This window comes from Mirounga angustirostris, unplaced genomic scaffold, assembly GCF_029215605.1.
Source record: "Mirounga angustirostris isolate CCGP_5_RB_7025 unplaced genomic scaffold, mMirAng1.0.hap1 SCAF_10, whole genome shotgun sequence".
In the NCBI taxonomy this organism is placed as follows: Eukaryota; Metazoa; Chordata; class Mammalia; order Carnivora; family Phocidae; genus Mirounga; species Mirounga angustirostris.
The window spans coordinates 93,553,217-93,571,846 of NW_026991718.1; the positions used below are offsets into that span (position 1 = coordinate 93,553,217).

At 40.9% G+C, this 18,630-nt stretch overlaps 1 protein-coding gene across 1 annotated transcript in view; it reads right to left on the bottom strand.

Moving 5' to 3' along the window:
* Positions 1-18,630, bottom strand: part of CFAP61 (cilia and flagella associated protein 61) — a 304,410-nt gene that overhangs the window by 186,595 nt on the left and 99,185 nt on the right. Inside the window, exon 13 of the mRNA XM_064572747.1 lies at positions 16,062-16,201. Coding sequence (XP_064428817.1) covers positions 16,062-16,201 — 140 coding nt within the window. The remainder of the gene's footprint in view (positions 1-16,061; positions 16,202-18,630) is intronic.

An 18,630-nucleotide genomic window follows, 5' to 3' on the forward strand; every position in this document is an offset into this window, starting at 1 on the left:
CCTATGCCTGAAGCCATTTTGAGTTGGGTTTTCTTTCATTTCCAGCTGAAAGCATTCCCACTGATCATCTATGTTTTGAAATCTGAAAAGATGGTTTTAGGAAAACTCAGGTTAAGGGGAGGGTGTGTATGAAAAGACAAGAATTAGAAAGAGAGAAGAGAAATGAACATTACTTGGTGTAAGTAGACAAAAATCCCTAAGACTGTCATAGTTCATGTATTCTTATAAGACCTAGCCCAAGGGTCTATTTACGCAATACGAAAAGGCCTCCAAACCTCAACAGAACCAGAAATTACCAGATAACAAAAGGTTTAAAGTTGATGTGGCTTACATGGTTCTAGAAAATCTGAATCTGGAGAGGAGAAAGAATCACTATCCTTTCCTACAAATGATATACAGGGATCCTCCACTTCATTTTTGCTAACAGAAAGAAATCTGAAGATCTGCACTTTTTTACAAAGAAAGCCATTATCAGACTAATGTTGGTCTTTCAGGAAAGTGAAGTGGAGGTAATGGGAACTTCCAGAAAGCAGGGGATACTCTCCATTTCCCAGATGCAGTTTTGGTGTATGAGATGTTTCATAGGAACAATTTACTTTTGGATCGTGGGGGAAGCTGTACTGATAGAAAACAGAAGTGCCGAGGGGGCGGAGCAAGATGGCGGAGGAGTAGGAGACCTGGATTTCGTCTCCTCTCAGGAATTCAGCTGGATAGGGATCAAACCATTCTGAACACCTACAAACTCAACAGGAGATCGAAGAAAAGAAGAGCAACAACTCTCTCATCAGAAAAGCGACCACTTTCTGGAAGGTAGGATGTGCGGAGAAGTGAATCCGAGGCGATAGTCGGGAGGATAGACGGCGGGGGAGGGGCCTCCGTCAGCCGCTTCTGGCAAGTGATAGAACCACGGAGCACAAAATCGGAACTTTTAAAAGTCTGCTCCGCTGAGGGACGTCACTCTGGTGGCTAAGCGGGGGATGGAACCCTCCGGGACAGTGTGGTCTCAGGACCCTCGGGGTCACAGAAAGACCGGGGGTGCCTGAGTGTGGCAGAGCTCCCAGGGATCGGAGCTGGGAAGCCGGCTGCAGAGGCAGAGCCCAGGCGCGGGCTCTCAGCTCGGGGTTGCCATAAACCGGGATCCGCGGCACAGTCGGGCCCCTGCTCCTCCAGCAGGGACCCAACAAGCAGCAGATCCGGGGAGACTCACCTTCCTCCCCCGGGAGGAGCCACGCGGGAGTGCACCGCAGGGATCTGCTGGGTTTGGAGACTCCACCCGGGGTCGGGTGCCAGAGATAGAAACGCGCGGTCATAGGCCGGGCGAGCACGGAGTGCGGCCGGAGACTGGGGAGACGGGAGTGACTGACGGCTTTTCTCTGGGGGCTCACTGAGGAGCGGGGCCCCGAGTTCTCGGCTCCTCCGGAGCGGAAATTGGGAGGCCGCCATTTTCACGCTCCGCCTCCAAAGCTGTACGGAAAGCTCGCAGGGAACAAAAGCCCCGGAGAGCAAACCCGAGCAGATTACTTAGCCGGGAGGGGGCAAGGGCGGGGCAATTCTGCCTCCGGCAGAGACATTTGGAAACCACGGCAACAGGCCCCTCCCCAGAAGATCAGCGAGAACAGCCAGCCAAGACCAAGTTTACCGATCAATGAGAACGGCAGAACTCCAGCGCTAGGGGAACACTGCACATAGAATTCACGGCTTTTTTACCATGATTCTTTAGTCTTTTAAAGTTAATTTTTTTTAACTGTCTTTTTGTCTTTTTATTTCTTTTTGAATTTTTCTTTTTCCCTTTTTCAACCAACATCTTATCAATCCCTTTTTTTAAAAAAAACATTTTTATTTTTCATTTTTAGAGTCATATTCTATCCCTTCATAGTAGTTACCCATATTTTTGGCTTATATATAAGTTGTTCTCTCTTTGAAATTTTCAGATAGTTTCTTCTAACAGATTAAAATATACCCTAAATCTCTAGTATATGGTGTTTTCTATTCCCCTGCCTGATCACATCCTCTCCCTTTTTTTTTCTTTTTCTTTTTTCTTTTTTTAAATCCTCTTCTTTCTTTTTTCAAACAACTTATTATCAATTCCTTTTATAAAATTTTTTATAATTTCTATTTTTACAGTCATATTGCATCCCTTCATCATATCAATCCTTATTTTTGTACATATATAAGTTTTTCTTTCTTTAAAATTTTGGGAGGCACTTTCTTCTAAAAGACCAAAATACACCCCAAATCTAGTGTGTGGCACTGATCTATATACCATATAGATCATATTTGATCACATTCTGGTTTTTCTTTTGTTGTTGTTGTTTTGTTTTGTTTGTTTTTGTTTTTATCTTTATGTTTTTCTTTTTTTTTCTTTTTCTTTTTTCTCTCTTTCCCTTTCTTATCCCACTGCTTCAGGTCTTTTCTGATTTGCTTAAAGTATATTTTCTGGGGACGTGGTTACTCTGCTAGCATTTTGTTCTCTCATTAATCTGTTCTCCTCTGCACAAACTGACGAGACGGAAAAAATCACCTCAACAAAAAGAACAAGAGGTAGTACCGACTGCCAGGGACCTACTCAATACGGACATTAGTACGATGTCAGATCTAGAGTTCAGAATCATCACTTTAAAGATACTAGCTGGGCTGGAAAAAAATATGGAAGTTATTAGAGAAACTCTTTCTGGAGAAGTAAAAGAGCTAAAATCCAACCAAGTAGAAATCAAAAAGGCTATTAATGAGGTGCAATCAAAAATGGGGGCGCTAAGTGCTAGAATAAATGAGGCAGAAGAGAGAATCAGTAATATAGAAGATGAAATGATGGAAAATAAAGAAGTTGAGAAAAAGAGAGATAAACAACTACTGGATCACGAGGGCAGAATTCGAGAGATAAGCGATACCATAAGACGAAACAACATTAGAATAATTGGGATCCCAGAAGAAGAAGAAAGAGAGAGAGGGCCAGAAGGTATAATGGAGCAAATTATAGCAGAGAACTTCCCTAATTTGGGGAAAGAAACAGGCATGAAAATCCAAGAAGCACAGAGAACCCCTCTCAAAATCAATAAAAATAGGTCAACTCCCCGACATCTAATAGTAAAACTTACGAGTCTCACAGACAAAGAGAAAATCCTGAAAGCAGCTCGGGAGAAGAGATATGTAACCTACAAGGGTAGAAACATTAGATTGGCAACAGACCTATCCACAGAGACCTGGCAGGCCAGAAAGGACTGGCAGGATATATTCAGAGCACTAAATGAGAAAAATATGCAGCGAAGAATACTCTCTATCCAGCTAGGTTGTCATTGAAAATTGAAGGAGAGATAAAAAGCTTCCAGGACAAACAAAAACTAAAGGAATTTGCAAACACAAAACCAGCCCTACAAGAAATCTTGAAAGGGGTCCTCTAAGCAAAGAGAGAGCCTAAAAGCAACATAGACCAGAAAGGAACACAGACAATATACGGTAACAGTCACCTTACAGGCAATACAATGGCACTAAATTCCTATCTTTCAATAGTTACCCTGAATGTAAATGGGCTCAATGCCCCAATCAAAAGACACAGGCTAACAGACTGGATTAAAAAACAAGAACCATCGATATGCTGTCTGCAAGAGACTCGTTTTAGAACCAAAGACACCCCCAGATTGAAAGTGAGGGGGTGGAAAACCATTTACCATGCTAATGGACACCAAAAGAAAGCTGGTGTGGCAATGCTTATATCAGACAAATTAGATTTTAAACCAAAGACTGTAATAAGAGATGAGGAAGGACCCTATATCATACTTAAAGGATCTATCCAACAAGAAGATCTAACAATTGTAAATATATATGCCCCTAACATGGGAGCAGCCAATTATATAAGGCAATTAATAACAAAAGCAAAGAAACACATCGACAACAATACAATAATAGTGGGGGACTTTAACATCCCCTTCACTGAAATGGACAGATCATCTAAGCAAAAGATCAACAAGGAAATAAAGACTTTAAATGACACACTGGACCAAATGGACTTCACAGACATATTCAGAACATTTCACCCCAAAGCAACGGAATACACATTCTTCTCTAGTGCCCATGGAACATTCTACAGAATAGATCACATCCTAGGTCATAAATCAGGTCTCAACCGGTACCAAAAGATTGGGATCATTCCCTGCCTATTTTCAGACCACAATGCTTTGAAACTAGAACTCAATCACAAGAGGAAAGTCGGAAAGAACTCAAATACATGGAGGCTAAAGAGCATCCTACTGAAGAATGAATAGGTCAACCAGGAAATTAAAGAAGAATTAAAAAATACATGGAAACCAATGAAAATGAAAACACAACTATTCAAAATCTTTGGGATGCAGCAAAGGCAGTCCTAAGAGGAAAGTATATAGCAATACAAGCCTTTCTCAAGAAACAAGAAAGGTCTCAAGTACACAACCTAACCCTACACCTAAAGGAGCTGGAGAAAGAACAGCAAATAAAGCCTAAACCCAGCAGGAAAAGAGAAATAATAAAGATCAGAGCAGAAATCAATGAAATAGAAACTAAAAGAACAGTAGAACAGATCAACGAAACTAGGAGCTGGTTCTTTGAAAGAATGAACAAGATTGATAAACCCCTGGCCAGACTTATCAAAAAGAGAAGAGAAATGACCCAAATCAACAAAATCATGAATGAAAGAGGAGAGATCACAACCAACACCAAAGAAATACAAACAATTATAAGAACATATTATGAGCAACTCTATGGCAGCAAATTAGATAACCTGGAAGAGATGGATGCATTCCTAGAGATGTATCAGCTACCAAAACTGAACCAGGAAGAAATAGAAAACTTGAACAGACCTATAACCACTAAGGAAATTGAAGCAGTCATCAAAAATCTCCCAAAAAACAAAAGCCCAGGGCCAGATGGCTTCCCAGGGGAATTCTACCAAACATTTCAAGAAGAATTAATACCTATTCTTCTGAAACTGTTCCAAAAAATAGAAACAGAAGGAAAACTTCCAAACTCATTTTATGAGGCCAGCATTACCTTGATCCCAAAACCAGACAAAGACCCCATCAAAAAGGAGAATTACAGACCAATATCCCTGATGAACATGGATGCAAAAATTCTCACCAAAATACTAGCCAATAGGATCCAACAGTACATTAAAAGGATTATTCACCATGACCAAGTGGGATTTATCCCTGGGCTGCAAGGTTGGTTCAGCATCCGCAAATCAATCAACGTGATACAATACATTAACAAAAGAAAGAACAAGAATCATATGATCCTCTCAATAGATGCAGAAAAAGCTTTTGACAAAGTACAGCATCCTTTCTTGATCAAAACTCTTCAGAGTATAGGGATAGAGGGTACATACCTCAATATCATAAAAGCCATCTATGAAAAACATACAGCAAATATTATTCTCAATGGGGAAAAACTGAGAGCTTTGCCCCTAAGGTCAGGAACGCGGCAGGGATGTCCACTATCACCACTGCTATTCAACATAGTATTAGAAGTCCTAGCCACAGCAATCAGACAACAAAAAGAAATAAAAGGCATCCAAATTGGCAAAGAAGAAGTCAAACTCTCACTCTTTGCAGATGATATGATACTTTATGTGGAAAACCCAAAAGACTCCACCCCAAAACTGCTAGAACTCATACAGGAATTCAGTAAAGTGGCAGGATATAAAATCAATGCACAGAAGTCAGTGGCATTCCTATACACCAACAACAAGACAGAAAAAAGAGAAATTAAGGAGTCGATCCCATTTACAATTGCACCCAAAACCATAAGATACCTAGGAATAAATCTAACCAAAGAGACAAAGGATCTGTACTCACAAAACTATAAAATACTCATGAAGGAAATTGAGGAAGACACAAAGAAATGGAAAAACGTTCCATGCTCATGGATTGGAAGAACAAATATTGTGAAGATGTCAATGCTACCTAGAGCAATCTACACATTCAATGCAATCCCCATCAAAATACCATCCACTTTTTTCAAAGAAATGGAACAAATAATCCTAAAATTTGTATGGAACCAGAAAAGACCCCGAATAGCCAGAGGAATATTGAAAAAGAAAAGCAAAGCCGGCGGCATCACAATTCCGGACTTCAAGCTCTATTACAAAGCTGTCATCATCAAGACAGCATGGTACTGGAACAAAAACAGACACATAGATCAATGGAACAGAATAGAGAGCCCAGAAATGGACCCTCAACTCTATGGTGAACTAATCTTCAACAAAGCAGGAAAGAATGTCCAATGGAACAAAGACAGTCTCTTCAACAAATGGTGTTGGAAAAATTGGATAGCCACATGCAGAAGAATGAAACTGGACCATTTCCTTACACCACACACAAAAATAGACTCCAAATGGTTGAAAGACCTCAATGTGAGACAGGAGTCCATCCAAATCCTAAAGGAGAACACAGGCAGCAACCTCTTTGACCTCAGCCGAAACAACTTCTTCCTAGAAACATCACCAAAGGCAAGGGAAGCAAGGGCAAAAATGAACTATTGGGACTTCATCAAGATAAAAAGCTTTTGCAAAGCAAAGGAAACAGTCAACAAAACTAAAAGACAACCGACAGAATGGGAGAAGATATTTGCAAATGACATATCAGATAAAGGGCTAGTATCCAAAATCTATAAAGAACTCATCAAACTCAACACCCAAAGAACAAAGAATCCAATCAAGAAATGGGCAGAAGACATGAACAGACATTTTTCCAAAGAAGACATCCAAATGGCCAACAGACACATGAAAAAGTGCTCAATATCGCTCAGCATCAGGGAAATCCAAATCAAAACCTCAATGAGATACCATCTCACACCAGTCAGAATGGCTAAAATGAACAAGTCAGGAAACGACAGATGTTGGCGGGGATGCGGAGAAAGGGGAACCCTCCTACACTGTTGGTGGGAATGCAAGCTGGTGCAGCCACTCTGGAAAACTGTATGGAGGTTCCTCAAAAAGTTGAAAATAGAGCTACCATATGATCCAGCAATTGCAGTACTGGGTATTTACCCCAAAGATACAAACGTAGGGATCCGAAGGGGTACGTGCACCCCGATGTTTATAGCAGCAATGTCCACAATAGCCAAACTGTGGAAAGAGCCAAGATGTCCATCGGCAGATGAATGGATAAAGAAGAAGTGGTATATATATACAATGGAATATTATGCAGCCATCAAAAGGAATGAGATCTTGCCATTTGCAACGACGTGGATGGAACTGGAGGGTATTATGTTGAGTGAAATAAGTCAAACAGAGAAAGACATGTATCATATGATCTCACTGATATGAGGAATTCTTAATCGCAGGAAACAAACTGAGTGTTGTTGGAGTGGGGGGTGGGGTGGGAGGGATGGGGTGACTGGGTGATGGACACTGGGGAGGGTGTGTGCTCTGGTAAGCGCTGTGAATTGTGCAAGACTGTTGAATCTCAGATCTGTACCTCTGAAACAAATAATGCAATATATGTTAAGAAAAAAAAAAAAGAAGAAGAAGAAGGTAGCGGGAGGGGAAGAATGAAGCGGGGGAAATCGGAGGGGTAGACGAACCATGAGAGACGATAGACTCTGAAAAACAAACTGAGGGTTCTAGAGGGGAGGGGGGTGGGAGGATGGGTTAGCCTGGTGGTGGGTATTGAGGAGGGCACATTCTGCATGGAGCACTGGGTGTTGTGCACAAACAATGAATCATGGAACACTTCATCTAAAACTAATGATGTAATGTATGGGGAGTAACATAAGAATAAAATTAAAAAAAAAAAAAAAAAACAGAAGTGCCTCCAGCACTTCTCAAACTTTAATGTGCATAAAAACCAAGTGGTGCGCTTGTTAACAACACAGAGTCCCAGGCAAACCCAGTCAGGAGGCCTGGGGCAGGGCCTGAGATTCTGCATTTGAGCAAGTTCTCGAGGGCTGCTGCTGCTGACCCGTGGACCATGCCTGGAGTAGAACTGAACAGCATATGAAATACCGAGTTCTCCTGGAGTAAATGCAGGTAAATTTGAGAGGGAAGCCACGTGCCGCAGGGGAGGAGGTGAGGGAAGATGCTAGATGCCATGTCCATGCCAGCCACCCACATATGGTCTTCCTTGACAACAGGGACAAACACACCCTTTTAAGTCCTTACTTACTAAAAGCCCAGTGTGCCTGTCACAGGTAAGAGGGACACGTTCCTGCCCTCCTGGCTGAGATGCAGGTGTCAATGCGTGGGAGCGACTACGAAAACATCCTGGAACCTTGAGAAAATACTCTGGGGACACAGGGGCAGAAAAGGGAGGCCCTGTCAAGGCAGTGTCGCCTCAGGAAAACTGACGCCAGGGGTCAATGAGAGGTGACCGCTGGACTTCTGGGAGGTCACTCCCACACTCACATCTCTGAACTTCATTTTGGAAGATATGAAATTCCTCCGAACTCCTTCTTTAACACCAATCATGTTTTAAAAATCCAAATATCTCTGGGATGGAAGAGTGTGAGTTCGTCTTTCCTTCACATTTTTGTACAAACACCTTCAGGTCAGCTGGCCTCCTTCTCAGCCAGCCAAACTCAGCTGCCTGAAGGGGCTACAGGTTTGTTTGTTTGTTTCTTAAGATTTTATTTATTTATTTGAGAGAGAAAGAGCGCACAAGCAGGGGGAGCGGCAGAGGGAGAAGCAGGTTCCCCGCTGAGCAGGGAGCCCAATGCGGGACTCCATCTCAGTACCCTGGGATCATGACCTGAGGTGAAGGCAGACTCTTAACCTACTGAGCCACCCAGGTGTCCCTACAGGTTTTTTTTTTTTAATACATTCACCTGTTGAAGGACATCCTGGTTGCTTTCAGGTTTTGTGTTTTTAAAGTAAGCTCTAGGCCCAGCATAGGACTTGAACTCACAACCCTAAGATCAAGAGTCACACGCTCTACTGACTAAGTCAGCCACTTGCCCCGAGTACAGGGTTTTTAAAAAAGAGCAGAGGGATAGGGATGCCTGGGTGGCTAAGTCAGTTAAGCATCCGACTCTTGATTTCAGCTGATTTCGACCTGATTTCAGCAGGTCATGATCTCAGGGTCATGGGATGGAGCCCCGCATCAGGCTCTGCACTCAGCATGGAATCTGATTAAGATTCTCTCTCTCCCTTTGCCCCTCCCTGCCCCACCCACTTGCCTGCCCGCACGTGCCCGCACGTGCCTACACGTGTTTGCACACGCTCTTTCTCTAAAAAAAATAAAAAATAATAACAATTAAAAAAATTTAAAAAGCAGAGGGAAGAAGGCAGTTCTCGAGGTCATATTCCCTGTAGAAGCTGAGCAGTCCTGACAGGCAAAACTACCGCATCTAACATTAAATGTGTGATTTCTCTAAAAAGCTCTTTGTGCTTACAATTTAGTTAAAGTAAAGAATTAAAGAAAAGACCTAAGTGGCTAAAATCAATAACACAAAAAACAACAGGAGTTGGCAAGGATGTGGAGAAAGGGAAACCGTCTTATGCTGTTGGTGGGAATGCAAACCAGTGCAGCTACTGTGGAAAACAGTATGGAGGTGCCTCAAAAAATTAAAAATAAACCTACCCTACAACCCAGTAATTGCACTACTGGGCATTTACCTAAAGAATACAAAAACACTAATTCAAAGGGATACATGCACCCTGATGTTTATACTAGTATTATTTACAATCGCCAAACTTGGAAGAAACCCAAGTGTCCATCAACTAATGAATGGATAAAGAAGATGTGGTATACAATAGAATATTACTCAGCCATAAAAAAGAATGAAATCTTGCCATTGGCAACAACATGGATGGAGCCAGAGAGTATAACTGTAAGCAAAACAAGTCAGTAAGAGAAAGACAAATACCGTATGATTTCACTCATGTGGAATTTAAGAAACAAATGAGGAAAGGAAAAAAAGAGAGAGAGAAACAAACCAAGAAACAGACTCTTAACTATAGAGAACATGCTGATGGTTACCAGAGGGGAGGTGGGGGAGGGGGAAAATAGTTGATGGGGATTAAGGAGTGCACTTGTGATGAGCACCGGGTGATGTATGACGTGTTGAATCACTATATTGTACACCTGAAACTAATATGACGCTATATGTTAACTATTTGGAATTACAGTTAAAATTAAAAAATAAAAATAAACGATCTAAGCTTTCTCTAGAAAACAGTGGCCTGCTGCCATGTCCACAAAAGGGACATGGTGGTGGTGACACACATGTGGGTTTTGAGGGATTTCTTCCCCACACAAGCAGGAGCAGGTTCTTACACGAAAAGGGGTATGGGAACCAGAAGAACAGCAGAAAGGAGCTACATGCATGGACAAGCTGAGAAGAGGTGCAGAGTGGTAGCTGGTTGGCCACAAAACTCCCAGAGGAACAGAGGAAGGTTCTTGATGAGGGCTCAGATGGAAACAGTGACAAAAGATCATGTTCTTCTAAGGGTGCAAAAACTACCTTGGCATGTGAGACTTTAATTTTCCAGAAAGGAAACCAGATGTACATGATTTGCCCCAACTTTATACGTGAGTGATAAAAAAAAAATGAAGCTGAGGTATGCCTGGGTGGCTCAGTCAGTTAAGCGTCTGCCTTCAGCTCAGGTCATGATCCCAGAGTCCTGGGATCGAGTCCCGCATCGGGCTCCTTGCTCAACAGGAGTCTGCTTCTCCCTCTGCCTGCCACTCCCCCTGCTTGTGCTCTCCTCTCTCTCTCTCTGAAAAATAAATGAAATTTTTTAAAAAATGAAGCTGATACTGCAAATGGGAACAAAGTATAAGGAGAAACAAGGGCCTTGCTGCAACCAGGACTAATTTCCAGACAAGTGTTGAAAATCTCATTATTTAAAAAAAAATAAATTTAATTTTTAATAAAAGCAAAATAAGTCATAGTAAACAGAGAGAGAGAGAAGAATAGGAATTAAGTAATGAAACCACTAAGAACAAGGCCACTACTCCAGCCAGACCCATGACCCATTCCTGATCCCAAGTCATCTGGTTGCTCTCCATTTCCAGTGTGTATTTATTCATAAAGAGAATCCCAGGTCATAAGAAAATGTCACCAACACACTCTACTTAATAATGCAGACAGTGTAAAATACATTTTAATAAAAGTTCTACTTGAGTCATAATAAAAATTTTAAATATCAGTATATATAAAAATAACTAGATTTTCTCTGATAGATGTAATGCATACCCATGATTTTGTAAAAATCAAACCAAAATGAACATCCCAATTTAAAAATGCATAAAAGATCTGAACAGATATGTTACCAAAGTAGACATACAAATGGCAAACAGCATATGAAAAGATGCTCAATACCATACATCATTATGGAATTACAAATCAAATCAACAAGATAACACTACACACCTATTAGAATGGCAGAAATTCAAGACACTGACAGTACCAATGCTGGTGGAGATGTGGAGCAACAGGAACTCTCATTCTTTGCTGGTGGGATTGCAGAATGGTACAGCCACTTTGGAAGACAGTTTGGAGGTTTATATAAAACTAAACACTCTTGGGTACCTGGGTGGCTCAGTCGGTTAAATGTCTGCTTTCGGCTCAGGTCATGATCCCAGGGTCCTGGGATCGAGTCCCGCATCAGGCTCCCTGCTCAGCGGAGAGCCTGCTTCTTCCTCTCCCTCTCCCTCTGTGTGTGCTCTCTCTCTCTCTCAAATAAATAAATAAAATCTTTAAAAAAGAAAAAAACAAGACAAAAAACTAAACACTCGTACCATATGACCCAAACTTGTGCTCCTTGGTATATACTCAAATGAGCTGAAAACTTACACCCACACAAAAACCTGCACACAAATGCTTATAGAAGCTTTATTCATAATTGCCATTAAAAGTAACCAAGATGCTTTTCAATGAGTGGACAGATAAATAAATTATGCTACACCCAGACAATGGAATATTACTCAGCGCCAAAAAGAAATGAACTATCAAGCCATAGAGGAACTTTAAAATGTGTATTACTAAGTGAAAAAGGTCAATCTGTAAAGGCTACATACTGTATGATTCCAACTATAGAACATCTAGAAAAGGCAAAACTGGAGACAAAACTTTAAAAAAGATCAGTGGTTACCAGGGGTTGTGGGGAAGGAGAGAGGGACGAAAGAGGTAGAGCACAGAGGATTTTTAGAATCTACTCTGTAGGATACTAAAATAGTGGATCCATGTCTTTATGCATTTGTATAAACCCACAAAATGCAAAACAGAAAGACTAAACCCCCGATGAGTCGATATAGGTTCATCAATGGTAACAAATGGCATAACTCTGCTGTGGGATGTAAACTGAGGGAGAGTCTGTGGGTGGGAGGGGGGACAGAGGTAAGTAGAAACCCCTGTACTTTCTTCTCAGTGTTGCTATAAACCTAAAACTGCTCCAAAAAGTTCATTAATGAAACAAAATCAAAGCACTGATAAACATAAAGCTAAAATAAGTTGCCAGCTATACCCCCCCTTCTCCTCAGGTTAATGAAGTCCTGTGTACCCAAGGTTAATAAAGTTAATAAAGCCCTGTGTACCTTTCTAGAACTTCTATATATATGCAAGATAAAAACTAGATGTGATGTGTCTACAGTATCCTCTCCCCCCTTCTTTTTAATAACAGAACCGACTTTGGGCACACACCAACCTATCAGTGACATACCCTCCGCTATGCAACCAACTTCCTGACCACAGACTATGCACAGAAGTGATGTAAGTTCCATAAAAGGGAAGTGCTTCTTCATTTCTCTTCCTACCCTTCTCCATGGGCTGAAATGTGGCCACGCTCTGAGCCAGCTCGAAGCATGAGAAGGAAAAGAGCCCACTCTGGCCGTAGTCTAGAAATTTTGTGTGCCATGGACCCCTCTGGCAGTCTGGTGATGCTAGGGCCCCTGCTCAGACTAATGTTTTTAAATGTGTAAAATAAAAGACAATGAATTTTATTGAAATAGAGTTACAAAATGTTTAAAAATGTGTGTTTTAGTAATATCTATGCCTCCTAATTAATGCATTAAGTAATAAATTCTGGTTAGAATAAATTTAGGGAAATTTCAAAGTAGGATGAGCATACATATTTTGAGACATCTGGAACAACTGTAACATGATATGAAAATATCCATGATTTCTACTGGTTACAAAGTCGTGGCTTCGGGAACACTTCTGAGGCATGTTGCCTCCATTCACAGTGGAAGCACATGCTAAATTTCAATTAGAGCTTAGTAAAATAAAGATGGAGTTTTTCTTTCCATCCAAATCCAGAGACCCCTGACTCATTATGCAGATGTTAGGTAAACACCCTTACTCTACCAGATGAAGAAGCAGTAAGAGAAGGAATTTTGGTCCCTGCACAACTTCATGGGGAAAATGCTGCTCTTCCGCTCACGTCGGCACTACCGTATGATAGAGGTGGAATTTCTATCTGACTCAAGCCACTGTGTTTTGGGGTCTTTCTGTTGCAGTGGCTTCACCTGAAAACACAGTAAAGAGAAGCAATATATGAAGTGGTGATGTGTTGACTCTGGAAGCTAACTGCCTTAGTTCTTTTTTTTTTTAGAGAGAGAGAGAGAGAGAGAGAGACATAGAGCCTGTGAGAGCAGGGTGGAGAGGGGCAAAGGGAGAAGGAGAGAAAAATCTCAAGCCGACTCTGCACTGAGCAGGGAGCCCCATGCGGGGCTCAACACCAGGACCCTGAGATCATGACCTGAGCTGAAATTAAGAGCTGGACACTTAACCGACTGAGCCACCCAGGCGCCCCTAACTGCCTTAGTTCTAATACGAGCTCTGCCACATCCTGCTGAGTCACTTTGAACTAATTACCTAACCTCTCTGAGTCTCAGTTTCCTTACCTATAAGATGGGGATAATTATAATGGTACCTAGCTAATAAGGTCACTGCACGTATTGATACAGGGAAAGTGATTAAGAAAGTGACCAAAATGCTATAAACCTTCCATACATGTAAGCTATCAGTGCTATTGCTATTACTGTTTGACTACTTGCTTTTCTCACCACCCTAGACATCATTCCATAGATCTGTTTCTATTTTTTCAAAATCTGTATAGTAATGTTCTGAATGAATATGCCAAAATACATTTAGCCAGCCCCCAAACATAAAGTGATCATTCAGGATGTTTCTCAAAGTTTCATTTAAAACGCTAATATATCAATTATAGAGAAAGCTCTCTGAAACTACTCCACCAATCCATTTGTCGTAAGATTTTGAGTAATTTTACTGAGGTCTCATTTACATTCTATAAAATGCACCCATTTTAAATGCAGTTTGATGAACTCCATGATATCTTGTAAGAATAAGACTGCATGTATAAGACCTTAGCTTAAAAAAGGTAAATTATAGAAAACGCGAAGTATTGATATTATTCCTATCACACATATACTGTTCATTTTCTATTGATCAAGATGGTCCTGTCCTGAAACAGAGCTGTAGGGAGAAGCTCAACTGCCCGTTTCTTCAGCGATGGCCCCAGATTTGTGTCTGGCAATGCACCCTTCCAACACCTGAGCTCTGGGAACAGCCCTAAATGATGCCAACCAACAGCCTCTGGTCCAGTGATGGGTCAGCACAGGACACAATCTGAGTCAATGAGAGGCAAATAGACTTTTGTGTTGGAGCTTCTGAAAAGAAGCATACCCATCACTCTTTTCCCATAGGACTTGAAGTGATAAAAGGTCTAAAGCTATCTCAGCCATCCTGCAACCACAGAAGCAGCACTGGGCTAAGAAGGGTCAACCTGGAAGAGACAGACCAAATAGGACTAACTAAACCCTCTATGAAACCAGCATCGCCATTGATTGGATGGATGGATTCTTCACTTGACTGGATTCTTCACTTGACTCTATGTGGTAAAAAATTCTCCAGCTACTTAAGCCAATTGGATGGGTTTCTACTACTTGCCCGCACAAGAATCCTAGGCAGTACACAAGCTGGGTGTAGAATTCCAAATTTTAGGCAATATGAAGAAGGGAATTAAAAATCATCCCAGATATTCCTAGTACCGCCCAAGGGCAACCGTTGACCCCCTCTAGCGTTGCAGGCCAGGTTCCCTGTGGGAGGCAGCCTCACACAGAGCTCTACAGGCTGGGATTTATTGTGGTGAGCTCTTAGGATCCTCCACCCCTGTAAGGAGGGGCAAACTTGGGCAAAGCCCTTCTCTTCAGTCTGGCGCAATCTCTTTCAAGAGGGACCCAGCTTCAAGCTGTTGGTGCTCACACATCCCACAGTTAGAAAGTGAGTTCTTTAGTCCTGAACAAGAAGGGTTGGGTGGCATAGCATAGTATCACATCAGCATGTCCCCCTTTACTCCAGTTTATTCATGTTTTTTCTTTCTTTAGAGATTTAGGTCATATTTAAATGCTGTTTTATATACTGGTATGAGCCTGGCATTACATTCTGAGCATTTTCCATTCATTAAAAATTCTTTAAATGAATTGCAAACAGAGTTATAATTCCTTCATACTTATACTTCATATAAGTATTTAAACATTCTCCTATTATTAGGCATTTAGAGTATTTCCAATATCTTTAATCCTTATATATAAATTTTTGTTTGCATCTCTGCAACCAGTTTTTAGGATATATTTCTAGGAGTGGAATTAAAGAATTGAAGGATATGAACCACTGCAGCATTCTGGACAAATTGTCCTTGGAAATTCTCATGTCAATTACATTCTGACCACTGCTACATTGTTTCATTAGAACTGAATGCTTCTCTATTTTAGATCTTGTCTTATCTGGGTTTCCTTTCCCCTGATGAATAAGTTTGAAGATTTTTAAATATCCATTATTTTTTGTTTGTTTGTTTTTCTTCATATGCAAACAGTCTGGCCATTTTATTTTTTTGGTCAGTTTTTCTATTTTGGTATCAAATGGTCTTTTATTGACAATAAAATGTCTGACTGGACAGGTAACTCTTAATGACTTTTTCCCTAACCAATAGGTTAAAATCACTTGATCAGGCCCTCCACCAGTAAAACAATTTTTAAAAGAAATCATTAAGTTAAAATGGTACCAAGCTCCTTGTTCCATTCTCTTTGGTTAATTTCATGGACTGTCTTTTGGCCAAACATATGCCCACTTACTTGAGCAATCCAGCCCGATGGAAGACATAGAGATCCTGCTCCAGCGTACAGTTGTGGAAGGGGACAATCTTCACGAAGTTCTGGATGAGGGCAAACTCAGGGGTAAGGTGCGGCAGAGAAATGATGCAGAAGTTCTTGTCCTAACAGGATTGGTGATCAGGACACACAGGAAAAGAATCAGAAACCATTCATCACTAAACAAATTCCTGCTGTAAAACAGTACAGAAAATAGGGGTAAAATGTGTAAAGGACAGGGTATTCAAGTTCAGCTTTCCTATAATTTGGAAAGTAATCATATGAAATTCAAGAGGATAAGGAACTGCAGGCATACTGAGAAAATCTCTGCAAGTCTGGCTGAAACCTAAATAAATGCATATTGTAAACCACGGGACCCATTTGCATAGCTCTTTTGTGGAAGTCAGTTTTGAGAGTAAGGTCCTTTGTGCTGGCAAATTCGCTTGCACCCTGGAGGCAATGAGGCAGCACCGGCGTCAGCCCTAGGCTTGCTAAGTGATAGAGCACCAGCCCCGGGCCCCCTCCTCTGAGATGAGAGGTGGTGATCCGGGCCTCTTCTTCTTTAAAATCCTGTATTATACATGAATGGACGTCTGTATTCTATCATGACGTGATCCCATTCAGGTGAACAGATCTAAGGATGTGTTTAACCTGGGAAGTGTGTTTAGTTAGCAGGCATAGGAGGATCCAGATGTCCTCAGAACTGCCACTTACCCCTGAGATCTGCACTGCCCACTATGGGAACCAGCAGCCATGTCCAGACACTGGGCATTTGGGAATGTGGCTAGTGTGACTGGAGAACTGAGTTTTTAATTTTATTTCATTTTAAATAATTTAATTAAATTAAAAAACTGATACTCAATTCAGTTATTGGAAAAGCTTTATGTATGTTGGAACAACTTGGGTATATGAATCTACTTATGCAACTGTCAATCTTACGAAATCTAAATGCAGATGAAGTATTTCTGATGAAAATGTAGTGTTTGTATTGAAATGTGCCACAGGTGTAATAATATATTTTAGATTTCAAACACTGGGGAAACGACTGTAAATATCTCAATAGTTTTTCATACTGATTACATGTGAAAATGATTAAATTTGGGGCATATTCAGTTAAATAAAATATATTATTAAAATTGATTTCACCTGCATCTTTTTTGCTTTTTTTTTAATGTGGCTGCTAGAATATTTAGATTACTTATGTGGCTCGAATTTGTTGTCTATTGGACAGAGCTGTCCTAGACCATCTGTGTTCCATACATCCCACTTGACCCTCTGCCAGGTGCCTGCGGGAGTGGCCTGCTCCTCCCAGAGCTAATTTGTCCCTTTGGGATCTCGCCTCCTCCTGAACCCTGTGAAGGCATTACTTGTGGTAATCCAAAACCCTGGGGACGTTTGTGCAAACCAAAGGAGTGAATCATTGTTTGACCTTATCTTCCTTCTTTCTAGCAAAATAACACAGCTCCTTTTGGGGAACTTGAAAGTCAAGTTGTTGAAATACTCAAGCTGAAAATAAGGAATGGGTGCCAAGTCTCAGTGGGCTTCCTCTGGGAGAAGGAGACTATAATGAATTGCTTTGACTTAGATTTGAAGGATTTAAGGATGAATTATAAAGTATTTTGTTCCTCTCTCTGCATATCCTGAAATAAAATAGAATTAAACCATAAAAATGTCTTTTACCTTTTTAAAACCAGCATGGTTTTGTAATGTTGAAGATCTGCCTTTACATGGACTTCAAAGTAGGAGTGAATTTAAATGTAGGGAAATTACTTTGGGGCATCTCTGAGGGAAACTGGCTTTGTAAAGCCTACCTTAGGATAATCTACATTGCTTTATGAGCTTCAAAATGCCTTAAAATTAATCCCAAAAATGTTACGAGAAATATGGATAACATTACTACAAGGCTTCATTATATTAACAAAATGAGGAAATACAACCTATGATCACATAATCTTCAGGAAACATAATTAAACCATATTTGGTTTTTGCCTCAGTAGAAAGAGTATCAGGAAAAATAAGACAATAGATATTTTTCTTGTAATTAGCCAACTGAAGAAGTCTAGTTATTGACTTGCTTTAAGTGATAGGCAAGGCAGGGAAAACATCTTTATAAAAATCCATTTTTTCCTTAGTCATCTTCCTTCCCCACTTTGTTCCCTCCAATAAAGTGAGAAATTGATTAGAATCTCTATCCCTTGACAACAATGATCCAAAAATGAAGGCAGAGGATAGGAATGGAGGATGTCGTTTGCACTGGTCTGTTTGCCTGAGGCCCATCCACCAAACCTGTCGTAGTGGGTTGAGTGCTTACCCCACGTCAGGCACTGTGTCAGGTGACGCCAACCAGAAAATCAGCCATAAATTCCTACTTTCCTACTCTCAGAAAAGCAATCTAATGGTTTCAGAATTCTCTGAGCCAATGTAAGCTATAAAGTAATATGGCTGTCTAATCCACTTTTGTGTCGTTTCTGAAATTTTCATGTACTACCAGCATTCTATTAATGATTTGATTCTAACAAAACACCGTGAAAGCTATCCTTAAAAGAAATTAGAC